Below are 23,811 nucleotides of genomic sequence, written 5' to 3'. Positions count from 1 at the left end.
AAAGGGTTTGTGTTTGTATATGTTATGTGATAGTTCTAATGTGCACTCTGTTTAAAAGAAGGTAGACACATTACTCTGAATGCCAGCATCTCATATTTTATTTATTCACAACCTTATTTCACCCAACCCTATACAAACTGGAACAAAATTTCAGATATATGCTTATATCGTTTAAAACAAACCATTCATGTCTTCTTTGGTTTCTTTTTCATCGCCAATTCTGTCCTAAGTTTTCACTGTAAACTTATAGATGACTTCGTGATGATAATCGTCACCAGGGTAGAGTATACTGTTAGGAAAGTTAGCCTGCAATCAGAAATACAATAAAATAAGTAAGGAGTTAACAACAGTACCTATACCATCATGTATATGGCCAACTACAAAATTCAATATTTTAATTTTTTTAAATTTTAAAAATGAAATCCATTTGTTTTGTATTGTTTTACTTATTTTGAAGTTTTACATTTTCAAACTGTAGGAGTATTTGTTATGGCATATAAAATTTTATTATATGTGCTTTTAAATTAGTTACTACTTTATTGAAATTCGAACTAAGTACGTACATAACTACAGTTTTATTTTTTTACAGTTTTTTTTAAAATACCAGAAATATGCAAATTTTAAATAAAAAAACGCATTAGTATTGTGTTACAAATACCTGTCTTCCGTAAGACCAGAAATTTAGATAATAAATTGAATAGACGGACCAAAGGTATCAGATAAATGCATTGAAGTATTAATAAGCGGATGGAGATTGGCTGACTTTTATTTGCTCGGTTTTACTATAGAAGTATAAAAGATTAACAGGCATCCTCCTATTTATGTATGAGGTATATCAATCCATATTTAAAAATTTCATGATAGCAGTATAACAGTCAGTAAATTATTGCATCAAATTCCTCTGCCAAGATGTAAGAGTTCTGTAAATAATAGATAATGGAAACCAAGGTCACTGCACTGAAATTCCTCTGCCAAGATGTAAGAGTTCTGTAAACAATAGACAATGGAAACCAAGGTCACTGCACTGAAATTCCTCTGCCAAGTTGTAAGAGTTCTGTAGACAATAGACAATGGAAACCAAGGTCACTCCACTGAAATTCCTCTGCCAAGATGTAAGAGTTCTGTAAACAATAGATAATGGAAACCAAGGTCACTGCACTGAAATTCCTCTGCCAAGATGTAAGAGTTCTGTAAACAATAGACAATGGAAACCAAGGTCACTGCACTGAAATTCCTCTGCCAAGATGTAAGAGTTCTGTAAACAATAGACAATGGAAACCAAGGTCACTGCACTGAAATTCCTCTGCCAAGTTGTAAGAGTTCTGTAGACAATAGACAATGGAAACCAAGGTCACTCCACTGAAATTCCTCTGCCAAGATGTAAGAGTTCTGTAAACAATAGATAATGGAAACCAAGGTCACTGCACTGAAATTCCTCTGCCAAGATGTAAGAGTTCTGTAAACAATAGACAATGGAAACCAAGGTCACTGCACTGAAATTCCTCTGCCAAGATGTAAGAGTTCTGTAAACAATAGACAATGGAAACCAAGGTCACTGCACTGAAATTCCTCTGCCAAGATGTAAGAGTTCTGTTGACAATAGACAATGGAAACCAAGGTCACTGCACTGAAATTCCTCTGCCAAGTTGTAAGAGTTCTGTAGACAATAGACAATGGAAACCAAGGTCACTGCACTGAAATTCCTCTGCCAAGTTGTAAGAGTTCTGTAGACAATAGATAATGGAAACCAAGGTCACTGCACTGAAATTCCTCTGCCAAGATGTAAGAGTTCTGTAAACAATAGACAATGGAAACCAAGGTCACTGCACTGAAATTCCTCTGCCAAGATGTAAGAGTTCTGTAAACAATAGACAATGGAAACCAAGGTCACTGCACTGAAATTCCTCTGCCAAGTTGTAAGAGTTCTGTAGACAATATACAATGAAAACCAAGGTCACTCCACTGAAATTCCTCTGCCAAGATGTAAGAGTTCTGTAAACAATAGATAATGGAAACCAAGGTCACTGCACTGAAATTCCTCTGCCAAGATGTAAGAGTTCTGTAAACAATAGACAATGTTAACCAAGGTCACTGCACTGAAATTCCTCTGCCAAGATGTAAGAGTTCTGTAAACAATAGACAATGGAAACCAAGGTCACTGCACTGAAATTCCTCTGCCAAGATGTAAGAGTTCTGTAAACAATAGACAATGGAAACCAAGGTCACTGCACTGAAATTCCTCTGCCAAGTTGTAAGAGTTCTGTAAACAATAGACAATGGAAACCAAGGTCACTCCACTGAAATTCCTCTGCCAAGATGTAAGAGTTCTGTTGACAATAGACAACATAAATCAAGGTCTCTGCACTAAAATTATAACCCGGGTGCTCTTAACCAACACGTCAGCTCACTTAATTTTAGAAACATTCAGAAAGTAGAAATTTGAAAGTAAAAAATCGTAAAATAATGAAAAACTGACTGAAATACCGAAAAAACGTTTTTCATACATCAAGTAACACTACATGTGTCAGTTCTTCTTAAGGGCTTAAGGTCAGTATATAATGACTTTGGATGTAAATAGTGATAACCCTGTGACGAAAAAAAAAATCCGTTTCAAATGTCAACCGTAATATGTGTACAACATACATAGTTTTCTTAAGTAAAAACTAGTAGTTTCACGTTCTTGGCAAAAACAAATGAAAGCCTTATAAAAATGTTTTCTGATTTCGACAATTTTTATTTCATTGTATCCACACTTCACAAGAATGTTTGTAATCACTATTTACACCCGAAGTCTTAATTTAATAGAGAATTAGATTGTAGGTACTGTACGCTACAACTTACATGGTTAACCGCATCGGGATAGACTTGTGTCTCCAAGCAGAATGCAGCATGCTTCTTGTACACATTGCCACCTTTTCCTGTTATTTCACTAATACTGTTTCCTGTATAAAACTGTACACCAGGCTGATTGGAATATACTTCAAGTTGACGTCCAGAGTTTGGGTGCAACACTCTGCAGACATTTAATTCCACATTAGTACGCACACAGGTATTTAAATTCTATCACATAAAATAAGTACATTAAATATTTCCAAAATTAGTTTCCATAAACAAATTGTTTGAATTATTTTTTTATGTTACAAAGTAAACTAAACTCTTCTTTCTCCATTCGGAAAAATCTTACACCGGTGGGATGCGGATATCACTAAGTGAATAGCTGGGTGCTGTACATTCTGAGGAATGTGCAACGCCCATAAGATAGGATGGAAATTTTAGCACTTTCACTGTACATCACAAAAATTTCTTCAAGACTATTCACTTAAAAATAAAGTTTAAAATATTTTCCCGAACAGATCCAAGGTAGAAAAGATTTAACAACTATAAAGTTAAATAGAGTTCATTATGATAATTTGTTTCATAGAACCCAACTTACAAATACAAATGAAAAAGTGCTGATTTTGGATTCAACTGCATGTCTTGAGACATTAATGACATTGATTCATCCTTAGTTCAGGCAAGGGTTTTATGGCACATCTTGATTGCATGGACATGCGCGTAAGTATTTTTTTGGGATTCAGGCAATGGTATTTTATTCAGAGTAATTTTTATTTGAGTGTATGAAACGAGATTTTTAGAGCATTTACAAAAACCAATTGAAAATAATAATTTTATTTATCTATTATTGAAAACAAAGAATCAAGTCATAATAATAAAACTAAGTTGACAAATCTTCACATTCGAGAATCCTTTTTAAAAGAATCATGATATATTTGGTCTTATTTTGTAAAAATTTATAAAAAAGTATTTTTTTTAACAGTTTATAAATCAATTCAAATTTCTCTCGTTACTATGACTATAATGTAAAAAAAACGCTTAGCAAAATAAAACTTTTGGGAAATACTTTTATATAAGACTTATAGCAGAAATTAAATGACTGTCTTTCCAAGTCTGTGCCAACTGTGATATACCAAATCACCATGCGTGTTTTCTAAACCCCATCCTTAAAAATATGTGGAAAAACGTATAAACTAAAATTAGCAACATAATAAAGAAATTAATTCAATAAAAAATCTGTAAGAAAATGCATATCGCCTTAACTTTGCCACAAATAAAGTAGATAAATAAATAAAGATAAGTAACAATAGGAAGTTGTATACGAGTGTGTTGCATGATTATAACATCCTGAACGTCACGTCCGTATAACTTGCAGTTTTTGTCAGGGTTTGGTGACCTAGCACTGACTAGGTCACAAGATCTTGAAACATGCAGCCATCTCCAGCCACATACACCTTGGGCCTCTCGCAGCAAAAATTGTGAAGGTTTTCACAGTACTCCGCGCTTTTACCCGAGCTACGTTTACAACATCTACGAACTTAACACTTTCTCGCAGGCATATCAAACAATTAGTTCCGCTACAAGTTGAAAATAATGTCACACCCTTCAGCAACAAACATTGTACTTTTTACGTGCAATTTGGAACATATCTGAACTCCATAGAAACCATCCTACGTACATAGTCACGTTTGTAGGCTATGTGGCAAAAGGCAAATGTGTGCTAAGTATCAAAGTTTGGATAGTATGAAGGTATCATTCACTTGTACTTGTTCGAATAAGTCCTGCTTGCTTGTACTATTATATCATGCATCCTCTGCATTTATTTATTGTTTGTACTCAATTTTTCTGAATGGTTGGTGTAATGCCGCGCCTGAAAGAAACCCAGAGTATTTTTGTTTCACTGTACTTAATGCCTAGGAAGTATTCTCATCACTACTGTCACTGTAAAAATGGAAAATCTTCCTCTGTTGATGGTAAATTCTTGTATTTACTTCTGCTCGATACTCAGTGATGTCAACCAAAATAACTGGAACCCTCTTGGTTTGTTGGCTCTACACACGTATGCTGTCACCACTAACTTGTCACGCATAAGATGCATGGTGAGTATCTTGTCATTGGGCTTCCTTCAAAGAGGTTCTTGCCCAGTGCCATTCTTATGCAGTTAATTACAATTTCTGGGAAATCTATCTACTGCATTACCGCTAACACAAAACTGGGGCATATTCTATCAAATGCTTCATTGAAGTTCAAATGCATCATGCCATTATTTGTTTTGCTAGTTGACCGCAGCACTTGATGTCCCTGATTGTACTGAGACTAAGAATAATTGAACGTCCAGGTACCACACAGATTTGACCAGGCCGTATTACACTGGCCATGACCCTCTGAAGTCGTTTAGCAATTACTTGTATTATTATCTTGTAGTCTGTTGCCAACAAAATTACTTGCCTAAAGTCTGTTATTTTAGTTAGGGATTGCATCCTTAGCACCAGCAAAATGATAGATAAATTGTTTTTGTGAAATACTTAGGTCTTAATTTTGACAAACCCAATGCTCCATGTCTCTTAATTCAATAACTATAATATCCAGATATTGAATGTAGATTCTGTACCCAAAAAAACGTCCCCGAGTGATATTCCTAGAGTACGTTTTTTTAGCTATTGTGGTAATTTCTACGTTTGTTACCGGTATTGTCAGATGTTGCTTTTGTTCATTTCTGAGGTGCATTGTGCAATGTTGTAGGGCATGGGTAATGAATTGGCTTTGTGTGGCTTCCTTTTTGTACATATTTGAATGTGGTCATGCAAAACTTTGGTAATTGTGTGACGTTATTCATGAACATTTCCGCCTGGTCACATACTTTCGTTATGAGGTTTGACGTTTCCATTGTTGTTCTTTAATACTTACGTAACGACTCACATGAAGACTGGCAAAAATAAAATTACATTGTGTAAAAGTAGATTTTCAAAATCTTAGGAAATTAAAGTGAACCTCAAATCATTAAAAATTCCTTACACTCAATTTATTTAAAAAAAATTAAACTATGCACTGCAATTGTTTCAAAACATGCAATAGTCAAAAACTATGATTTACATACACAATTAAGAAAATAAAATTTTGTAATTAATAGCATTTATTTTAATGACAAAAATTTAACTGTCTACCTTGCCACAAATTGAAGACCATCTTTGCCGTCTGAGTTGATGCATAAGTTATGATCGTATCCACCTTTTCCTGCAAATTTGTCAGCTGCGGGAATACCGGTTTTCAGTGGCGTTGATTTTCTCAAATCGAATGGTGTGTCGGCAACACTAGCAATTTCACCTGTAAAATTAAAACAAATATTTTTTAACTCAAAACACATTGTGTAAATTACATTAAAAAAGTGATTTAATAATAATTATCTCATTTAAGTGCACAATTAAAACACAATATTTGTATTTGTATGAAATATTTATATTTAAAATAGGTTTTTTTTTCAAATAGCCGTAGCAAATCAAAGTATTTAAGGTTTTAATCAGACCTTTTACAAAATTTAACGTATTGCACTTGTTAAAATTGGATCCTTCGCTAATTATTTAAAGATTTTTCTTATCTCGTTTCAAATTAATTTTTATTTGCATTTTTGTTAGACAGTCTTATTATTTGTCTATATATTGCACACATTGTGGAAGACCAGAAATAAAATCATTGAATTAGTATGAACTTGAATGAATTAGGTACTTTATTTGATAAATGAATTAATTACAGTTTTCTTGCATCTAGCATCAAGATATTTTATAAACAATTTTTTATATTTTATTTCATGACATTTACAGTAACATTTACGCACATGACTATAAAAGTAGACTAGTAACACTAACTTACAAATAGTTTTTGTGTTATTTCATGTAACTTATAGCTACTGATTTGTGCGAATTATGTAAAAAAATAAAATAAATAATGAAATAGTAATAAATTAAAATTTTACTGGGATTCGCATCGGAAGACCATCAAGGTAGTTATTAATACGATTTTACAGTGTACTTGGTAGTAGTAAAGGAAAATGTGTAGGCCTATTTATTTATGTAGTAGTGAAAGGATTCAACAACACATTTTTTTTTTTAATTATAATCTCACCTAGAGTTGATTCAGATGCTCGAGTCTTATGGCATCAGTTGATTTTCATTAAGTTATTGTTTGTTTTTTATTTATTGCATTTTATTATTTTTTAGTAATTTTCGAGCAAAAAAAATATTTTTTTTTGAACATTCGAAGGATCGAAACAAGGACCGTTTTGAAAGAAATATTGTGAAATATTGTAAATTATTAATTTTTTGGTACATATTAATAAAGAAATAGGATATGTGACCTGAGAAATTATTTTTTTTTACTATTTGAAGATTGTTAAGAATGTTTGAATTCTTTATAAATTTTAAAGGTAAATCTTTTTTTAAGATGTCAACAAATATTTGCCAGTATGAATAACAGATAATTGAGAAACATTAGTTGGCTCCAGCAGATAACAAGTAAAACAAATATGAATTTGGACAAAATTATAAACAACAGAAAACAATATAACTTCCAAAATGGCTGCCATGACAAAACAGAAGTTCAAGTATGAATATATATATATATAAATATATATATATATATATATATATATATCTTGATAGTAAGAACGGGGCATGTTGAACATTATGGAGGGAGGATTTGTAGTCATTTCTAAACATTTGTATTTTTGGCATTCTGACTTAAACTAGTTTGCAGCTTTTTTTTCTGCATTTCTTACGCATTTCCTTGTTTTAGAGTCACAAATCCACTATTAACATTTTACCTGTTGGGATGCTTTCTTTGTCCGTAACTGTGTAGTAATCTGCATTTATCATGGCCAAGTGATCATAAATACTCTGAGCTCCAGTTGCCTAGATATGACAGGAAACAAAAATAATAATGAGTTCTAGCACTGAACAAAACAGAACATCTTACTCTCTTTTAGCGAGTATTTATTGTCTCCGAAATTTTTATTTCGGGAATTATGCTAAGAATAACTGCCTATCGTAGGCAATATACAACGTACAACCCCTAATTTCTGAAATGTAAGAATCCATGCCTCGTCTTTCAGGAAACGGTATAAGCGTACTCTATTAAAGTTTGTATGGTAATTATTTAAATGTATAAAATATTTCCCTTGAGAAAATGTCGACATTTGTAAACATTTTACATTTGCTTTACACCATACACTATTATTGGCTGCCTGAAACGCTAAGGCAATTTGCTTATGTTGCACACAGAAAATACATGTTCATGAACTGTTCATGAGGTTTTTAAGATAAGTTTTATTCTTTAAATGGCTAGTTTTACCTTCATTTCACTGTGATAAGTTCCACGAAAATTTCACTCAAAGACACATCTAAGTTCACAGTGAATAATACTTATAAATCACATTTATTAAGCTAAGCCTACTTACATTTTAAACAGTTTAGTTAATATAACCGCTAACATTAATGGAATTTTCTAGTTAAATAATCAAATGTAGAAATAAGATATTGTAAAAGCTTAATTTATTTATTACATGAAAATAGACAAAGAAAAATATTTTAGAATGGCCAAAACATTTTCACTGCATTATTTGTGTCCATAGTTTTTGCAGAATATGCCCTTTATATCATAGGTTAAGTGGTTGCTGTTTTTCATTATAAATTTACCTAAAATATAAAAATAAAATAATTTGTTATGAAAAGATGTAAATATAAAATAATATAAATTGTTTAAATGTACCTAATTTTGAAAACACCCACACCGGAGAAAACAACTGGAAGTGTAATTTAAATAATACATTATATATATATTTTTTTCTGAAAGAAGACAAAATATTTTTCCTTTAGCCTATATTTACATTCAAAAATAAATCCATGTTTGGTTATGTAATACGTTGTCGTGTTTTATCACCTCATCTGCAAATTTTTCGAACTATGAAGTACTGTAGGTGGCTTCCAACCATTGCCATACATCATTAAACTCTGGGAGTCAGAAAACCACATACCGGTACTCCTGAAAACAACCGTGCCTGCTCTTGGATCTGAAACGTCTTTAATGGAAAAATGTTGCTGCAGTTTTTGTTGTTGTTTATTGGTGAGTGTGCCATGCACTAATGACTGCCAAAGTTCCTAAGGAAACGGGGAGCTCTTGCTTCTGTGTTTCATCGACCAATCCAAACTTTTGCCTGAGTTAAGTCGTGTGATGTGTAAAATAAAAAACTTTGCGTTGGCAGTCAAGCTAAAATCTTTGTTTGTTGCTGATTTAAAAGTCCAAGTCATTCAGCAGGAAAAACTTGTTTGCTGGAACAAAATTAATTCATTAACAATGTATGTTATTTTCTGTTTGTCAGAATGTATGGCCTGCTGAGTTTTCCACCATGAAAGCTCACGTTTTTAAATTATTTGAGGATATTCAACTGCCCACGTATAAGTATCTTTTTTTGTTTTTCATTTCGAATCAGTAGGCACACTATTAATTTCTGAAATGAAGAAGGTTGTATTTAAAGCCAAAGACCGAACAATCACCAGGCATTGCAGCCTGGCTGACTAAAGACTACACTATGTCTTGTTTACGCTACCATTTTTTTTTATAGATTTAGAGGTTGGGATGAGGCTATAAAAGCCCAAAATCTTATATTATTTTGAAAACTATCCGAATAGCTTAACAATATACCTTATCACAAGTTCACTAATAGGTATATTCAAACACTAAAACATACTACCTGTATAGAAAAAAATATTATGTGTGTTTGTACCTCAGCAGGATCAATAAGCATAACTAACATTATGTTCGTTGTAAAATAGTTGTGTAGTTTTACATAAAACGGACGTGGCAGCAGTCTCCACCAACGTTAATGTAACTTTACACCTACATGTGTCGATGTATTTTTACTCTTGTTTTCAAGTAAAAGTACTATCAAAAGTGTAGAAGTACAACTGCTATGTTATTTAAATATGCATGCTTGTGTATTTTTACCATCGCTTTACTGCATCATGGAGTAAATTTACATTCACAATGAACATGTTAATTTGTACATTTTTCAAAAACATTTATAGCTTTCAGCTGTCAATAAAAATGTGAATTTACAAGCAATTTTTTATATAATTACATTTAACTGTTCAAGTTAATACTACTTACAATGAGAGAGAATAGAAGATTATCAAACTTGCGACCTCTTGATTCACAGTATACCATATTACCCACTTAACCATAGTAATCGGTACACTACTTTCGTAACATAATGTAAATTAAATGGGGTTTTGTCAGTACAAATCGCAAAATACATTGATTTTATTTTGCAGATTCATGGCAATTGTAAATTTACTGTGACAGATATCTTTTTATACTTTTCTCAATGACTTTGAAGTTCAAGATATATTTCGGTGTTTTTTAAACCAAATTTTTTCTTATGAGAAACTTCCGAATGTCGCTGTTAGCCAACGGCTTTCATCGAAACACGCCTTCCCTTACACTTTTGCAAATCACCACTGATCACTGTAGCACCTCATAACATCAGGGGCAGAAGGTCTCCTTAGCGCTTAGCGCTTTGTCCTTCTGCTAACCCCTGTTAGTATAGTAATGGTGCAAGATGATTTTTGACTGCTCATGTTGCAAAAGAAGGGAAAGGTTCTGTTTGACAACAAAAAATACCAGAATTCCACTGACACTGGGCATGTACTCTCATCATCAGACGGAAACTCACGTGTCCACCGAGGTTGAAGTAAGAATGGTTGCAAAGATTGACGGGTGTGGGTTTTGTAGAGGATGCGTTCATGGTGATTTTCAGCTCATTGTCGTCAGTCAACTCGTAAGTGACCTGAGAAAGGACAGCTCCAGGGTAACCTTCTTCTCCGTCACAGCTGACGTAGCTGAAAATCACTTTGTTTCCATTAACATACGAGTCCCAAATCACCTGAAAAATACAAAATCATTAAATTAATGATGTACCTACATAATCTGTCAATTTAATGTTAAAGCAAGCAGTATTGATGCAATGCTCTTTAGTTTTTTTTAAATTTATGAACTGTACAAGACACATAAAAATAATGGAAAATAAAACAAAAGTTTTAAATAAACATTATGTTAAAAATGGTTAAGTCAAGTAAAACCTACAAGGTTAATAGTAACCAACTTCCATATTAATGGAGAGAATCAAGTAGTGAAGAAGAAGAATTTAAAAAAAAGTCCTGGTGATAAATTTTATTTTAGTTCAAACTTCCGTACATTAGCAAAACAGTGGTATGTTTATAGTTCTATGAACAAATATATAATAATCTTTAACAGCTTGTACAAAAATCCTTTTTATTTTAAAAATTTTTCATTGAATTTTCATGTGTGTGGTGTTAAAAAAGGAGTAAAATTGTAGTTTAAAACTTATCATTTTTTAATATTCCATAATATGTAGTTGAAGTTTGGAGAAATCATCTTTATTCCTAGACAACGTCAGTTTATAGACGTTTCATAATAAAATATAAGGCTTTATATTAGGTTATTTAATGTCCCCATAATAGTTAAAAATAATTTCTAGGTTTATTATTTGTATGATACTGTTATAATTTTGTTAAAACCTAAATTTTCCTGAAATATAATTTTAATTAACTTTCGGACATGTCACCTTTCAAAGAAATTGCATTCCAATCTTCCAAAAACATTGAATAATGACCCCAATTTCATTTTTGGAAAATTTTTTTAAACATATTGGGACAAGATTGAATGTTCAACATTTGGCAATTGTGCTAAACATATATTGACGAAGATTTTTTGCTTAGTATTTTGAAACGCTTACTACATGGTAAGATTTTATGAATTAATAAAATATTGTAATTAAAAAAATTTAGACACTTAGTGCATTAAGGGCTTGCCAGGATTATTTTATTTTCATTATTTGAACAGATGCAAGGGTACGCTAAGGGCGACACCAGCTAGCATATCAAGTGTCTAGTAACCTCTACGTGCAAGGCAATGAGCCAATGTGAAGAATTTTTGAATTTTTAAGTGATGCACAAGCAGTTATTTTTGCTTGGATAAGGAGGTAAAACGAAAGAATTTACAGTAACTGTGGTCAATGTCATTGCTACAAAATAGTGTCGAAGCACTAAAGTTTTTGGAAGATCATTTATATAAAATAATTTGTAAATTTTTCCGAATACACGAGTCTTTGGACTTGCACGTTGAACCTTTACGTGGGCAATCAAATGCACTTAAAACAGGTTCAAGTCTCGAGATAGCGTTCAAGGGAAACCAAAACGTAGGTACGTCTCCAACTCCCGCTTACAGGATAACAGAGTACGATCCCTCTGCGGGTAAAGTCATTTGTTTAAGAGATTCTGCTCTGAAAAACGAGGGATTTATGAACTTAATAACAGTTCTGCGGTTCTCTGGAGCCAGTAAATAATTTTGACGTTTTTTAGAATCACGTAATCCACAAATGTTGGTCAATTAATATTCATTATTTTCCTTCAGAAAATAAACTATAAATTCATGACAAAAATAGTTTTTTTTTTGTTTTTTCCCTAAGTCACTACATCAAACTATCCATTTTTTTAATTTTTTTTACTATTCTTGTAAAGTCTTTAGTAGGAAATTTAAATACGTTCTGCATGTTTTGTTCTCCTTGCATGTCTTCAAGATATTCTACTATTTTTATATTCACAAAGTAAATGAATTTGATGAAAAAACAAGTGAAGATAGTAACAATCATTTAATAAGTTGACTTTTTATCTTAATTACCTTGTCAAATCCTTTAAAACCTCCATGTAATGTGAAGTTACCCTTATTAAGAGAGATTTGATAAGATTTGTCTCCAATTTTGAATTTTCCAGAGTTAATTCTGTTTGCAACACGACCTATAGTTGCTCCAAAATATGGGTTATTGCTCTTGAGGTATCCTGAAATAAAAAGAAATCAATATAAAAATGTTATCATCCTTAACAAAAATTTTAATAAACAAGCTCTGATGCAATATGAACACATATTTTTAAAAAAAAACTCTCCCGTAACAGGAACGGGGAATTAGGAAGTACAGCCAGTTTCAGAGGCATAAAATAATTTTTGTGAGAAATTAAATATGAATTTACATTTTAGAATTAAAACTTATTTTATAATCGTGATTGAATTTTTATTGCCGACATTTAACCTTTTGACACAAACTTATCTCGAATTTGATTTGTAAATGTTTTATAATAAGATATCCGGAACCGGAACCGATTTTCGGTGGTAGACTTCAACGGAACCGATAATTCCCACTACTTTCGGTACTAGGTAGATTTCTTATTTATTAATGGTGCAGCAGTCGGTGATTGAAGTAGTCATAGTTTTGAAAGATGAAACAGTTTTAGTGACCAAAAGTTAAAAGAAAAACATTTGTGAGCAGTTATAAAAGGGGCTCTGGATACTGGTTCCTGGTTGTGGATTGTGGATAGGGTTGGCCATCTTGGATTGTGACCAGTGGCGGATCCAGGATTTTGGTTTGGGAGGGGCTTGACCCAGCTGAGGCTATGCTTTATCAAGGCAAACACTAAAACAATAGTAGACCCAGATGCTTTTGGAGGGGGCTTGAGCCCCTTAGTCCCCCCTCTGGATCCGCTACTGATAGTGACGTCATGGCGACCATTATTTGTGTAAAATTTCATGAAATGTTCTCAAAAATGACTCAAAGTTCCTTAAAATTCCTAAAAAATTTACCATTTTGGGGGCAAAATTCCCATTTTAAAGGAAAATTTCCCATTTTATTCCTCAAAAATGTCAAGGACTTGAAAATTCCTAAAAGCGGCCTAAATTTATCATCAGCAAGCCACCCTAAGCCGCTGAGATCGGGACCTTGACGTCAGCCACCATCATTGTGCGTTTCATAACTGTCGCCATTTTGAAAATCCATAATTTTCATCCGATTTTAACGGGAGAAATTTTAACATTTATAAAATATTGACTTAATAAAATTTTAATGAAAGGAACTTCGACATTTTGAAAATTGTCCGCCATATTGAAAATCCGTGATATTCATGCTAAAAATTCAAGAAAATTTTTTAAAAATTTTACTTCTTAAAATAATGATAGCATCAGTGCTTGCTTCGATCCTTGAATGATGCAAAACATATTATTATAGGTAAAATGCACTTATTTAATAAATCACGTTCAAAATCCTAAAGGCAGCTTAAATTCATCATCTGCCAGCCTTCAGTAAGCCGATGATAACATAATGGCCGCTATCTTGGAAATGCCTAATTATTAACCAAGAAATTCAGGGGGAAAAAAATCTCCTGTTAAAATAATGAATCATTCTATTGATTCCTCTCCGCGATTTGATACCAGGCAGTGCAGTGTTAATTAAACTGATTAATTACTTATTAAAACAGTCTAAGGTCCAGAATACAATAACTAAAAAACATTACTATCACATGAAACAGCAGGACAGATAAGTAGTTAGCACACACACCAAGTGCCAGTCACTCATGTTTTAAAGATCATGTGATCGATACCCACCCGCCAACTTTGTATTAATTTTTTGACGTGACAACGTCTAATAAATCGATGGCCGGCTGCACGCACGAAAAAGTGTCCCGTTACGCAAAATATTCCGTTACGCTGTGTCCCATTACGCACATTGTTCCGTTACGCTGTGTCCCGTTACGCTCATTGTACGCTTGCGCCGCATCTATCTCTCTTCCACTCGACTGTTTATAAAGTGAAGTGAAAAGTTAATATGGTTTTCATTGCTTATTACAACAACAATTTCGGCAATAAAGGTTAATTATTCATGCATTTTAAAAATCTGATTACTAGTATAATTTCAAGTATTTATTCTTTTATTATTAAAATAAAAATGATTCAATTTTATTCATAAAGTATGCAATCATTTCATCAATGTTTTGTTATGACGTCACGTTAAACTATCGTCCGTAAACCGACTTTACAGACAACCAATTTTTTCATGCCTCATGTAGAAAAATAATGTCAAATACACGTGAAGTTAAAAGTATTCACGTACGACTAGTCAAAGTACCTAAATTCAAGCTCGTTAACCACAAAGCCTAGGGACCGAGGCTGCCCGGGCGAGGCCTGACTGTCGTATGCTGGGAGAGTCTTGCATGCGTGCAGTAGGCCTCGCTTCCCAGCCTTCACGTGAAAACGTGAAAACAAGGCTGAAATCGTAACTCGGTACATGTAAAGTACTTGCTGGAGTGGATTCAAAGTACGATAAATGGAACGGGAGTAGAAAACTAGCCTACGAATGTAACATTTGCGCCCTGGAACAATTTTGTATTGCACTGACCAGAGTCTAACCCAGGCCATATGCCACAAAAAAAAAAGACATCGCCAAGAACAATAAGAAACAACAAATCTTCATACTGGCCATGCGTCTCCGAATCAATGGCTATTTTTAGACGATGTTCGCCGAACACTTTAAACACGCCATGTCCCATGTCAGGCGTTTAGGGCAAGTGTCTTCCAACCAAGAGGCCAGATCATGTACAATTACAGGCGTATAGGCCACGTTTATACGAAACAATTATTTTTTGGTACTTGGTATTCATTTCAAACAAGTAATGAACTCTTTCAAGCAGACAAGAGTCTTCGAACTGTCAGACCAATTTGTATGGGTCTAATACAATACAATACAAAACCAAGAAGCTTTGATTCATTAAATATTCAGCCCTGATGATAGATTTACTACATTCATTTAACGAAAAGGACGCAGATTCGGACGAAAATTCAACTCGGTAGGATACCATCTCGACACAGGGATACCATCTCGCCACAGGGATACCATCTCGCCACAGAGATACCATCTCGCCACAGGGATACCATCTCGCCACAGGGATACCATCTCGCCACAGGGATACCATCTCGCCACAGGGATACAATTCCATCGCAGAGATACGATCTCGCCATAGGAATACGATCTCGTGAAACTGATACGATCTAGCCACAGGAATAAGAACACACCACAATTTTTATATGTTGCAAAATTCAAATCCTTAGGGGTGAAAAGGGGGTAAATATGTTATTTTATATTAATAATTATATCTCCGAATATAATTAAGCGTAATGAATAATTTTTGGTACCAATAATGACCTTACAAAAACTTACACCTACAGTTTTTGAATTTTTGAAATTCAACCCTTAAGGGGTGAAAAAAGGAGCATGTATGTTTTTAAGATTAATAATTATATCTCCAAATTTAATCAAGCATAATATGTTATATAATATACCAATAATAAACCTACAACTACTAACCACAATTTTTTACAGTTTGCCTAATTCAACCCCTAATAAATGAAAAGGGTAAGTTTATTTAAAAGATTAATATTCATATCTTCGGATTAAATTAAGCGTAATAAAATGTTTTGTTTACCAATAATAAACATACGAAAACTACCAACTACAATTTCACCATTTTGCGAAATTCTAGTCATAAAGGATGAAAAATTTGTGAATATGGTTTTAAGATAAATGATTTTAACTTCAAGTTTAATCAAGCACAATATAAAAAGTTGGATACTAATAATAAACATACGAAAAATACCAACTACTCTTTTACCATTTTTCTTTATTCAAAGTGTAAATTTGGTTAAAAGGGTAGGTGTGTTTTTAAACAAAAAAAAAAAGGAACGCTTCCAATTCAATTAGATCTAAAAGCAAGATCCTAATAAAGCTTGCATCTAAAGTTACGTATTACTTAATTTTTGCGTTTATCAAAATTCGTCTTTTAATGGAGTGATAACGGGGTAAATTTTTATTTATTTAAAAAAAATCGAACCTCCAAAACTAAAAAAAAAAAGTTTTAAGAAAATTAAATGGTAAAAATAATAAACTAAAAATTATTGTTTTACGTAATTGCAAGATTCATCTCCTAAGGTGTGTAAAGGGGTAACTTTTGATGTAAAGAAAAAATGCTTATTTCCGCACCTACTAGATCTAAGGGTTAGAAATTAAGAACGAACAACATTTGTATTTTTTCTTTCAGTTTTTTTTATAGATTTTCTTTTTTAAGGGTGGAAAATGGCAGTAAGTTATGTTTTATCATAAAAATTTAATATCTCCATAAGAAATAAGGCTGGATTTAAGAAATTTTGCATAAATAATGTAAATAATTAATTACGTAGAGTTCTTTCCCTTTTTTTTTCGATACCTACTTAAACCTAAATCCAGTGAAACAGGGGCACGTTAGTTTTCATAGTAGTATATAACATATCCAAGCAAATTAAGATGAAGGTAAAAAACTGAGCAACAATAATGTACAAAATTATGATTTCATGTCAGTTTAAACCTTTACATTTTTCCTATATTCGACTGTAAAAGGGGTGGAAAGGTAGTTGATTATTTTCATTATAAAGGTCGTATCTCTGAAGCTAATCAAGCGATGTGTAAGTTATGTGGTATTATTTACAGACAACCAGACTACAAACTCTTTCTAACAACATGCTGAAGTTGTACTTTTTAAAGGGTGAAAGTGTTGAAAATAGTGTTTTAACAATAAAAAACAATATCTCCTAATCAAATAAAACTTAGATTAAGATATAGGAAATGTTAAATAAACATACCTTAAGCTACCTTCTCTTAATCAGCATTTTACAAAGTATTACCTCTTAATTTGTAATAGGGGTTAATATTATTTAAAAAATTAAAAAGTAATATAATCTCTTAAATCATTATTGACAAAATTAATTTTAACTTAATATAAATATAAGTTTATTATAATTGTTTTGGAGTTTACATGTGCGGATAAAAAAAAGTTGAGTTTGGTTTTTGCTTGGTTAATAGATAATATCATAATTACGTAGTTCTTAATTTTTACATTAGCATCCCTGTGGGAAAAAGAGGTGAAGGGTAAAAAATTTGGGGATTTTGTTTAAGTAATACTAAGCAAACTAAAAGTCAACTAATATGTTGTATAATAAATTTGATATCTGCATTTTACATTTCAAATAAAGACGTGATTTTATCAAATATCTTTCAATAATGGGAGGTATTTGTAATAAGTTAAAAATATTTAATAATTCTAAGAATACATCTAAAAAAATAGTAAATGAAAGTTTATGTGTAATCGATGGCATAAAATTTGTTAAAATAATTTAGGTGCAAGTTAAATTCATTTTTTGTTAATTTTCTACCTCGTGAAAGGAAAAGGAAGTGTGATTTCATCAAGTAAAATAAATATCTTCGAACACTCTGAAACAGAAGTTTTAAAATCAGATAGTTAATCCATACTAAATTAAAAAGGCCTACGCTTAAATACTTTAAAAATTATCATTATTAAGCCGTTGTGTTATGAAATAAATATTTTATGCATCTCACAATTTATTTTGTCTATTTATTCAGAAAAATTGTTTGGAATTAATCTCTGTTTATAAATTCGGATTCAAGGAATTTTTTTCACCAACAAAAATGAATATAACATTGATACGACCCATAGAAGCTTTTGGAACAAATCTCACCAAAATGACTAAGTTTGACCAAGCAAAGTAAAGTTTCCTGGACCCGTGCATTGTCAGTGGGACAGGCTGGAGGTCGCACCAAGTCAAGTCAGACCGCGAGCCACGTGCTAATGAGTCAGCAGCCTTGAGGTGACCTTGGGGTGACCTTGGGGTGACCTTGAGGTCCGAGAGACGAGACGGCGTGAGAGCAGCTCGCAACCGGAAGTGCTGGCGACAGCAGACGGGATTTCTTATTCGTTGTTTTAGAAAAGCTTTACGAAAGTAGCTTGGCTTCTGGGTTGTAGCCGTGTCCTAGGGAAAATAATTCACCGACGTTTCGGTCGACATTGCAGTCAGGGCCGGTGCAAGGTAAATTGGCGCCCTAGGCGAAAAACCTCAATGCCGCCCCCCACCCCCCCCCCCTCCTGGGACACCCCCAAAAAAATTTTCCTTGCCTCAAAATACATCACGTAAGCCTAAGATTATGTCAACAATCAAATGTAAGCATGCTTGTGTTTTTTTACTCTTATATTTATTACTATTACAAATCATAAACAGGTCATCGTGGACTTTAAATAATTACTTATATCAATATAAGCATTCCAAATGTGTCGTGCTGCGCCGCCCCCAGCTATTTGGCGCCCTAGGCGGTTGCCTAGTTCGCCTATATGGACGCGCCGGCCCTGATTGCAGTTGCCATCAATTGATGATGGCGACTGCAATGTCGACCGAAACGTCGGTGAATTATTTGCTAAGGACACGGCTACAACCCAGAAGCCAAGCTACTTCAGACAATGGCCGTGAAAGCCTGCGAACATTATTAGGCTTTACGAAACTTTAAATTTATACCAAAAAAAATTAATATGGAATAAATCTTTTTTTTCCTTGTGCAAATTTTACCGCTGTAAAACTCAAGCGGGACATACCTCAACGAAGTACTTATATATACAGAAAATTTTAAAAGATATAAGGAAAAAGTTTGAATATAGGTTTTTCGCTATTGATTGTTGAGCCAAGGAAGGCCTCTAGGTGAATTTTGAAAGCGAGCTGCTAAAATTTTATTAACATTATAATTAAGATTTTATGAAATACGTCTAACAAACATGCATTTAAACAAAAAAAATACAACAGTTAGTTTTTTTTTTTTTAAAAAAAAAGAGAACGTTACTATTCATGATGAAATTTAATATTTTTTATTAAATAAAACTTTACCAAAATCCTTTTCTTTTAGAGATTTGATTAGGTATAGGATAGTACTATTTTTATTATTTCTCTTAATGTGAATTTTTAATGAAAAATATCAACCCTTTAGTAATTCTCTAACTTAATATCTTGTGCCATCCAGGTGTGTAGCAATGAACTCAGAAACCAGGTGTAAGAGGAGGCTGTGTACATTTATAGCAGGCCCAATGGTCAAAACCTGTGATTGATTATGCAACACACCCTGAAGATGCCTAGTGATATGGTCGGTGAAACGGCGGTTAAAGCAACCATTTAAATGCATCTCCACCCAAAAGGAAATGGTCTCGAAAGCAGGCAACCAAAGTTCACAATTGTAATTTGATTTTTTTGGTAGCCGATATGTAGCCTATATGTAGCGAAATAAACTTTTAATCGTTTTTACTGATTTACTGAACTAGCGTTTACTTTAATTAACTAACCATTTTGGTATTCGAACCTAAGATTCTTAAAATTACGTTTTATTCACTCAACTGTCGAGTACAATTGAGGTTTCATAGAGACAAAGTAACTCTACATGATGTTCAAAAAATGTCATACAATGGAAAACTTAAATAAATTTAATGACTTTTTGTTAATATAGTTTTAAATTTGCTACTTAATACTTGTTTGTCTAAAATTTCCTCGGTAGAATATGTATTTTTACAATGACATGATTCCTTTTTTACTAAAATTGTATTGATACAAACAAAACGCTTATTCAACACTAATGTACTTCTAAATGTGGAAGTAAACAAGTACCTTATTGGTACCTATCAAATATGCACACTCGGTAATGTTAAACAAATGCTTGTTCGTCATGTTGCTGCTATATAATCATATATTGCTAAAAATTACATTTACTGTAGTTGTCTTTAAATCCACATCACAAAATTAGAAGTTACTAAAAATGGTTTGTATAATTTAACACACGTTTTAAAAGTGATTGTAACAGATTGTCTGTTAAATATTTTTAACAGCCGGGATTTGCAATCCAACCAATGACCATTGAACCTCATCACATAATACTAAAATAATGTTAACCGATATGAACAGAAAACAAATTATAATATGATTTATATATTTTTTAATTCACAATGCATAGTGTCCTAGTAAAACATAGCCTATTGTGCTATATTTTGAAAATAAATTAACTCATCTAGTTAAATGTATGTACGTATAGTTAATTAGGTTCAATATTAATCAGTCAAAGGACGAGGAAAATATTAAATATTAATAGACAGAAATACGTTCTTGAGCTGAAGTTAGCTCTATCCGCCGGCTCTATCCGGCCACCCGGGACAGAGAGCTTGGGACAACAACAGCCTAAGTCATTCCACGCAAATACGGCAATTTCCAACCAAGTTTTAATATTTTTACAAGAGAATGGGCAGTCATAACGTTATAGCGTTACATGGTAACCTTCATACATGTGTTTACTATCAATACAAATTTAATTTAGAGTGTGAACCATCGTGCAGCTTGCACCAGGGCCTCTGAAAGCCTTCAAAGTGTTGTTTCCATGGCTCCTGGGACCACCTGTAAGATAGTTTGCTGGAAATTTATTTTTTATTTGATAGTATATACCTGTAGGAAGGTACCTATGTACCAGCTCTATCTGTACCAACGGCCAAAGTGGCCGGAAAAAAAAAGTGTTTGTGATATACTTCATGAAAACAACACATTGGTAGCGTTCAGGGCTCCTGGAACAACCTCTAAGAATAGTTTGCCTTCAAATTTATTTTTTATTTGTTAGTCTATACCTGTAGGAAGGTACCTATGTACCAGCTCAATCGGTACCAACGGCCAAAGTGACAAAAAAAAATTGGTTGTCTGTAAAGTCGGTTTACGGACGATAGTTTAACGTGACAACGTCATAACAAAACATTGATGAAATGATTGCATACTTTATAAATAAAATTGAATCATTTTTATTTTAATAATAAAAGAATAAATACTTGAATTTATACTAGTAATCAGATTTTTAAAATGCAAGAATAATTAACCTTTATTGCCGAAATTGTTGTTGTAATAAGCAATGAAAACCACATTAACTTTTCACTTCACTTTATAAACAGTCGAGTGGAAGAGAGATAGATGCGGCGCAAGCGTACAATGAGCGTAACGGGACACAGCGTAACGGGTTAATGTGCGTAACGGGACACAGCGTAACGGAACAATGTGCGTAATGGGACACTTTTTCGCGCGTGCAGCCGGCGTTCATCGATTTATTAGACGTCACGTCAAAAATGTTTGTGATATACTCCATGAAAACAAAACTTTGGAGGCTTTCAGAGGCCCTGGTGCAAGCTGCACGATGGTTCACACACTAAATTTAATTTTTATTGATAGTAAACACATGTATGAAGGTCACCGTGTAACTGCTCTAACGTTATGACTGCTCATTCTCTTGTAAAATTATTAAAATTGGTTGGAAATTGCCGTTTTTGCGTGGAATGACTTAGGCTGTTTTTGTCCCAAGTTCTCTGTCCCGGGCGGCCGGATAGAGCCGGCGGATAGAGCTAACTTCTGCTCAGTAAAATTCTTTCATTTAAAAACAAAATGTACTAATTACAATAAATATGAAAAAAAAAATGCATGTTTATATTGAAAGATTTAAATTGTTGAGCAAGTTTGTTTCAAAAATTGCTCAAACACATAAATTATTTATTTTATTTTAATACTGAAGCATTGTTTTGTTTTATTAATGAAACGGGTCTCACTGAGTGCCGTTGATTTGCGTCTTTGCGAGATAGATAAATTTATCGGGTAGGTAGGTTGTTGCGCAAATTACGTAGACTCCTGTCGCGTTGAAGCTTATATATATATATATATATATATATATATATATATATATATATATATATATATATATATATATAATCGAGTACTGTCCGAAATCAAAAGGAGCCCAGAGTTACATAAATTTTGTAACGATTGAAAACAAGCTCGTAAGTTTATTTTTAAGTTGAATTAAATAGCATAATGAGTAAACATCTGGTAAAAAGTTATCACCTACTTTAAATTTAAGTTAGGCACAACGACCATCCAATCAGAACTAAACCTGCAAAAACACGTATGGATTATTATTATTAATGTATGTAGACTTAAGTAAAAAAAATTCATAAACTTTCCAGTGTATAAACAAAACATGTATAATCTTACTCATATATTATTCTCATTGTCATATATAACAAATTAATTTAGCGTGCTCATCAAATGTTTATAAATTTTTACTCACCGTCGATGTCATCGAACCCTAACACCAAGTCTTCGATTTTCCCATTTTTGTCCGCCGCCTTGATTGAAGTTATCGTCGCACCGTAGGAAATGACCTGAACTTCCATGCCATTCTTGTTTCTGAGCGTGAAGCGATCCACAGATCGCGAGTCGACGGAGCCGAACGCGTCTTGCACCACCTGCCCGCTGCCCGCCATCGTGTCGCTCGCCGCCGCCTGACGACAGTGCCACAGGCACAGGGCGATAACAACCAGCGTCAGCGACATGGTGCTCGAGATAAGTGCGTGCGTGGCGCTTGATAACGGCGCGACAATGGCTACGTGGCTTGGCGGTTTCGCCCTTCTTCTTCTTTCCCCTTGTACCCGTTCCCAGGCGGCCAGCGCGGGATCGGGGGTACTCGGGCGAGTCCGGCCGTCCTCGGGCAAGTCCGGCCGTCGCGTGCCTGGCCTCGTGGTCTTTCTTCTACTCTGTCCAACACTTCATCCAGACCATCCTCTGTCTCCTGTAAATTCCTACACGTAATGCATGCCAATTTGCATCCCGCATGAATGTGCCCAGGGTTTTCCCTGTGTCTATGCAGGTTTTACCTGGGCCCAACCTATCTCTAGTTATAGTCTAGATTTAAGAGTGAGGGGAGTTAGTCATGGCGCCAATCGCTGCCATGGCTGGCCAATCCCCTCCTAGCACATGATGCATGCGACCCTCTCCCTGCATGGCTAATCCCAGCATGACTAGGCGTATAGGCTTCGGCCTGAGACGCACCTAGGTCCCTCCCTAACCCGGACCCCTCCAAAATACACTTAGTTTTAGTTAGGTTAGGAAAAAAAATCGTGGTCTTGCGGTTAGCGTGGCTAATTTCTAATCCGAAGGATATCGGTTATACTTACCTCTAGCACATGATGCATGCGACCCTCTCCCTGCATGGCTAATCCCAGCATGACTAGGCGTATAGGCTTCGGCCTGAGACGCACCTAGGTCCCTCCCTAACCCGGACCCCTCCAAAATACACTTAGTTTTAGTTAGGTTAGGAAAAAAAAATTATACTTACCTGGCGTGGGGGCTACCCTGATCAAAATATTT

The 23,811-nt window shown here is 33.8% G+C and overlaps 1 protein-coding gene across 1 annotated transcript; it reads right to left on the bottom strand.

The window, feature by feature from the left end:
* Positions 1-76: 76 nt before the first annotated feature.
* On the bottom strand, positions 77-23,233 carry LOC134529855 (galactose mutarotase-like). Its single transcript, XM_063364369.1, has 7 exons — positions 22,733-23,233; positions 12,586-12,743; positions 10,559-10,768; positions 7,652-7,739; positions 6,000-6,159; positions 2,842-3,013; positions 77-306 (listed from the first exon to the last, which is right to left on the bottom strand). The coding sequence occupies exons 1-7, from the start codon at positions 22,995-22,997 to the stop codon at positions 226-228; spliced, it is 1,134 nt and encodes a 377-aa protein (XP_063220439.1). The 5' UTR covers positions 22,998-23,233; the 3' UTR covers positions 77-225.
* Positions 23,234-23,811: the final 578 nt, after the last annotated feature.

Source organism: Bacillus rossius, chromosome 2 (genome assembly GCF_032445375.1).
Source record: "Bacillus rossius redtenbacheri isolate Brsri chromosome 2, Brsri_v3, whole genome shotgun sequence".
NCBI lineage: Eukaryota > Metazoa > Arthropoda > Insecta > Phasmatodea > Bacillidae > Bacillus > Bacillus rossius.
This window is presented reverse-complemented; position numbering and strand designations above follow the sequence as displayed.

Bases quoted from the DNA above. Each gene is read 5' to 3' on its own strand.
- LOC134529855 (XM_063364369.1), bottom strand. From the start codon at position 22,997: ATGTCGCTGACGCTGGTTGTTATCGCCCTGTGCCTGTGGCACTGTCGT. The intron at 7,740-10,558 runs GTGAGTTTCCGT...TGTCATATCTAG, and splicing joins ACTTCAACCTCGGTGGACAC to GCAACTGGAGCTCAGAGTAT. The intron at 3,014-5,999 runs GTAGACAGTTAA...AAATGTCTGCAG, and splicing joins GGTCTTCAATTTGTGGCAAG to AGTGTTGCACCCAAACTCTG.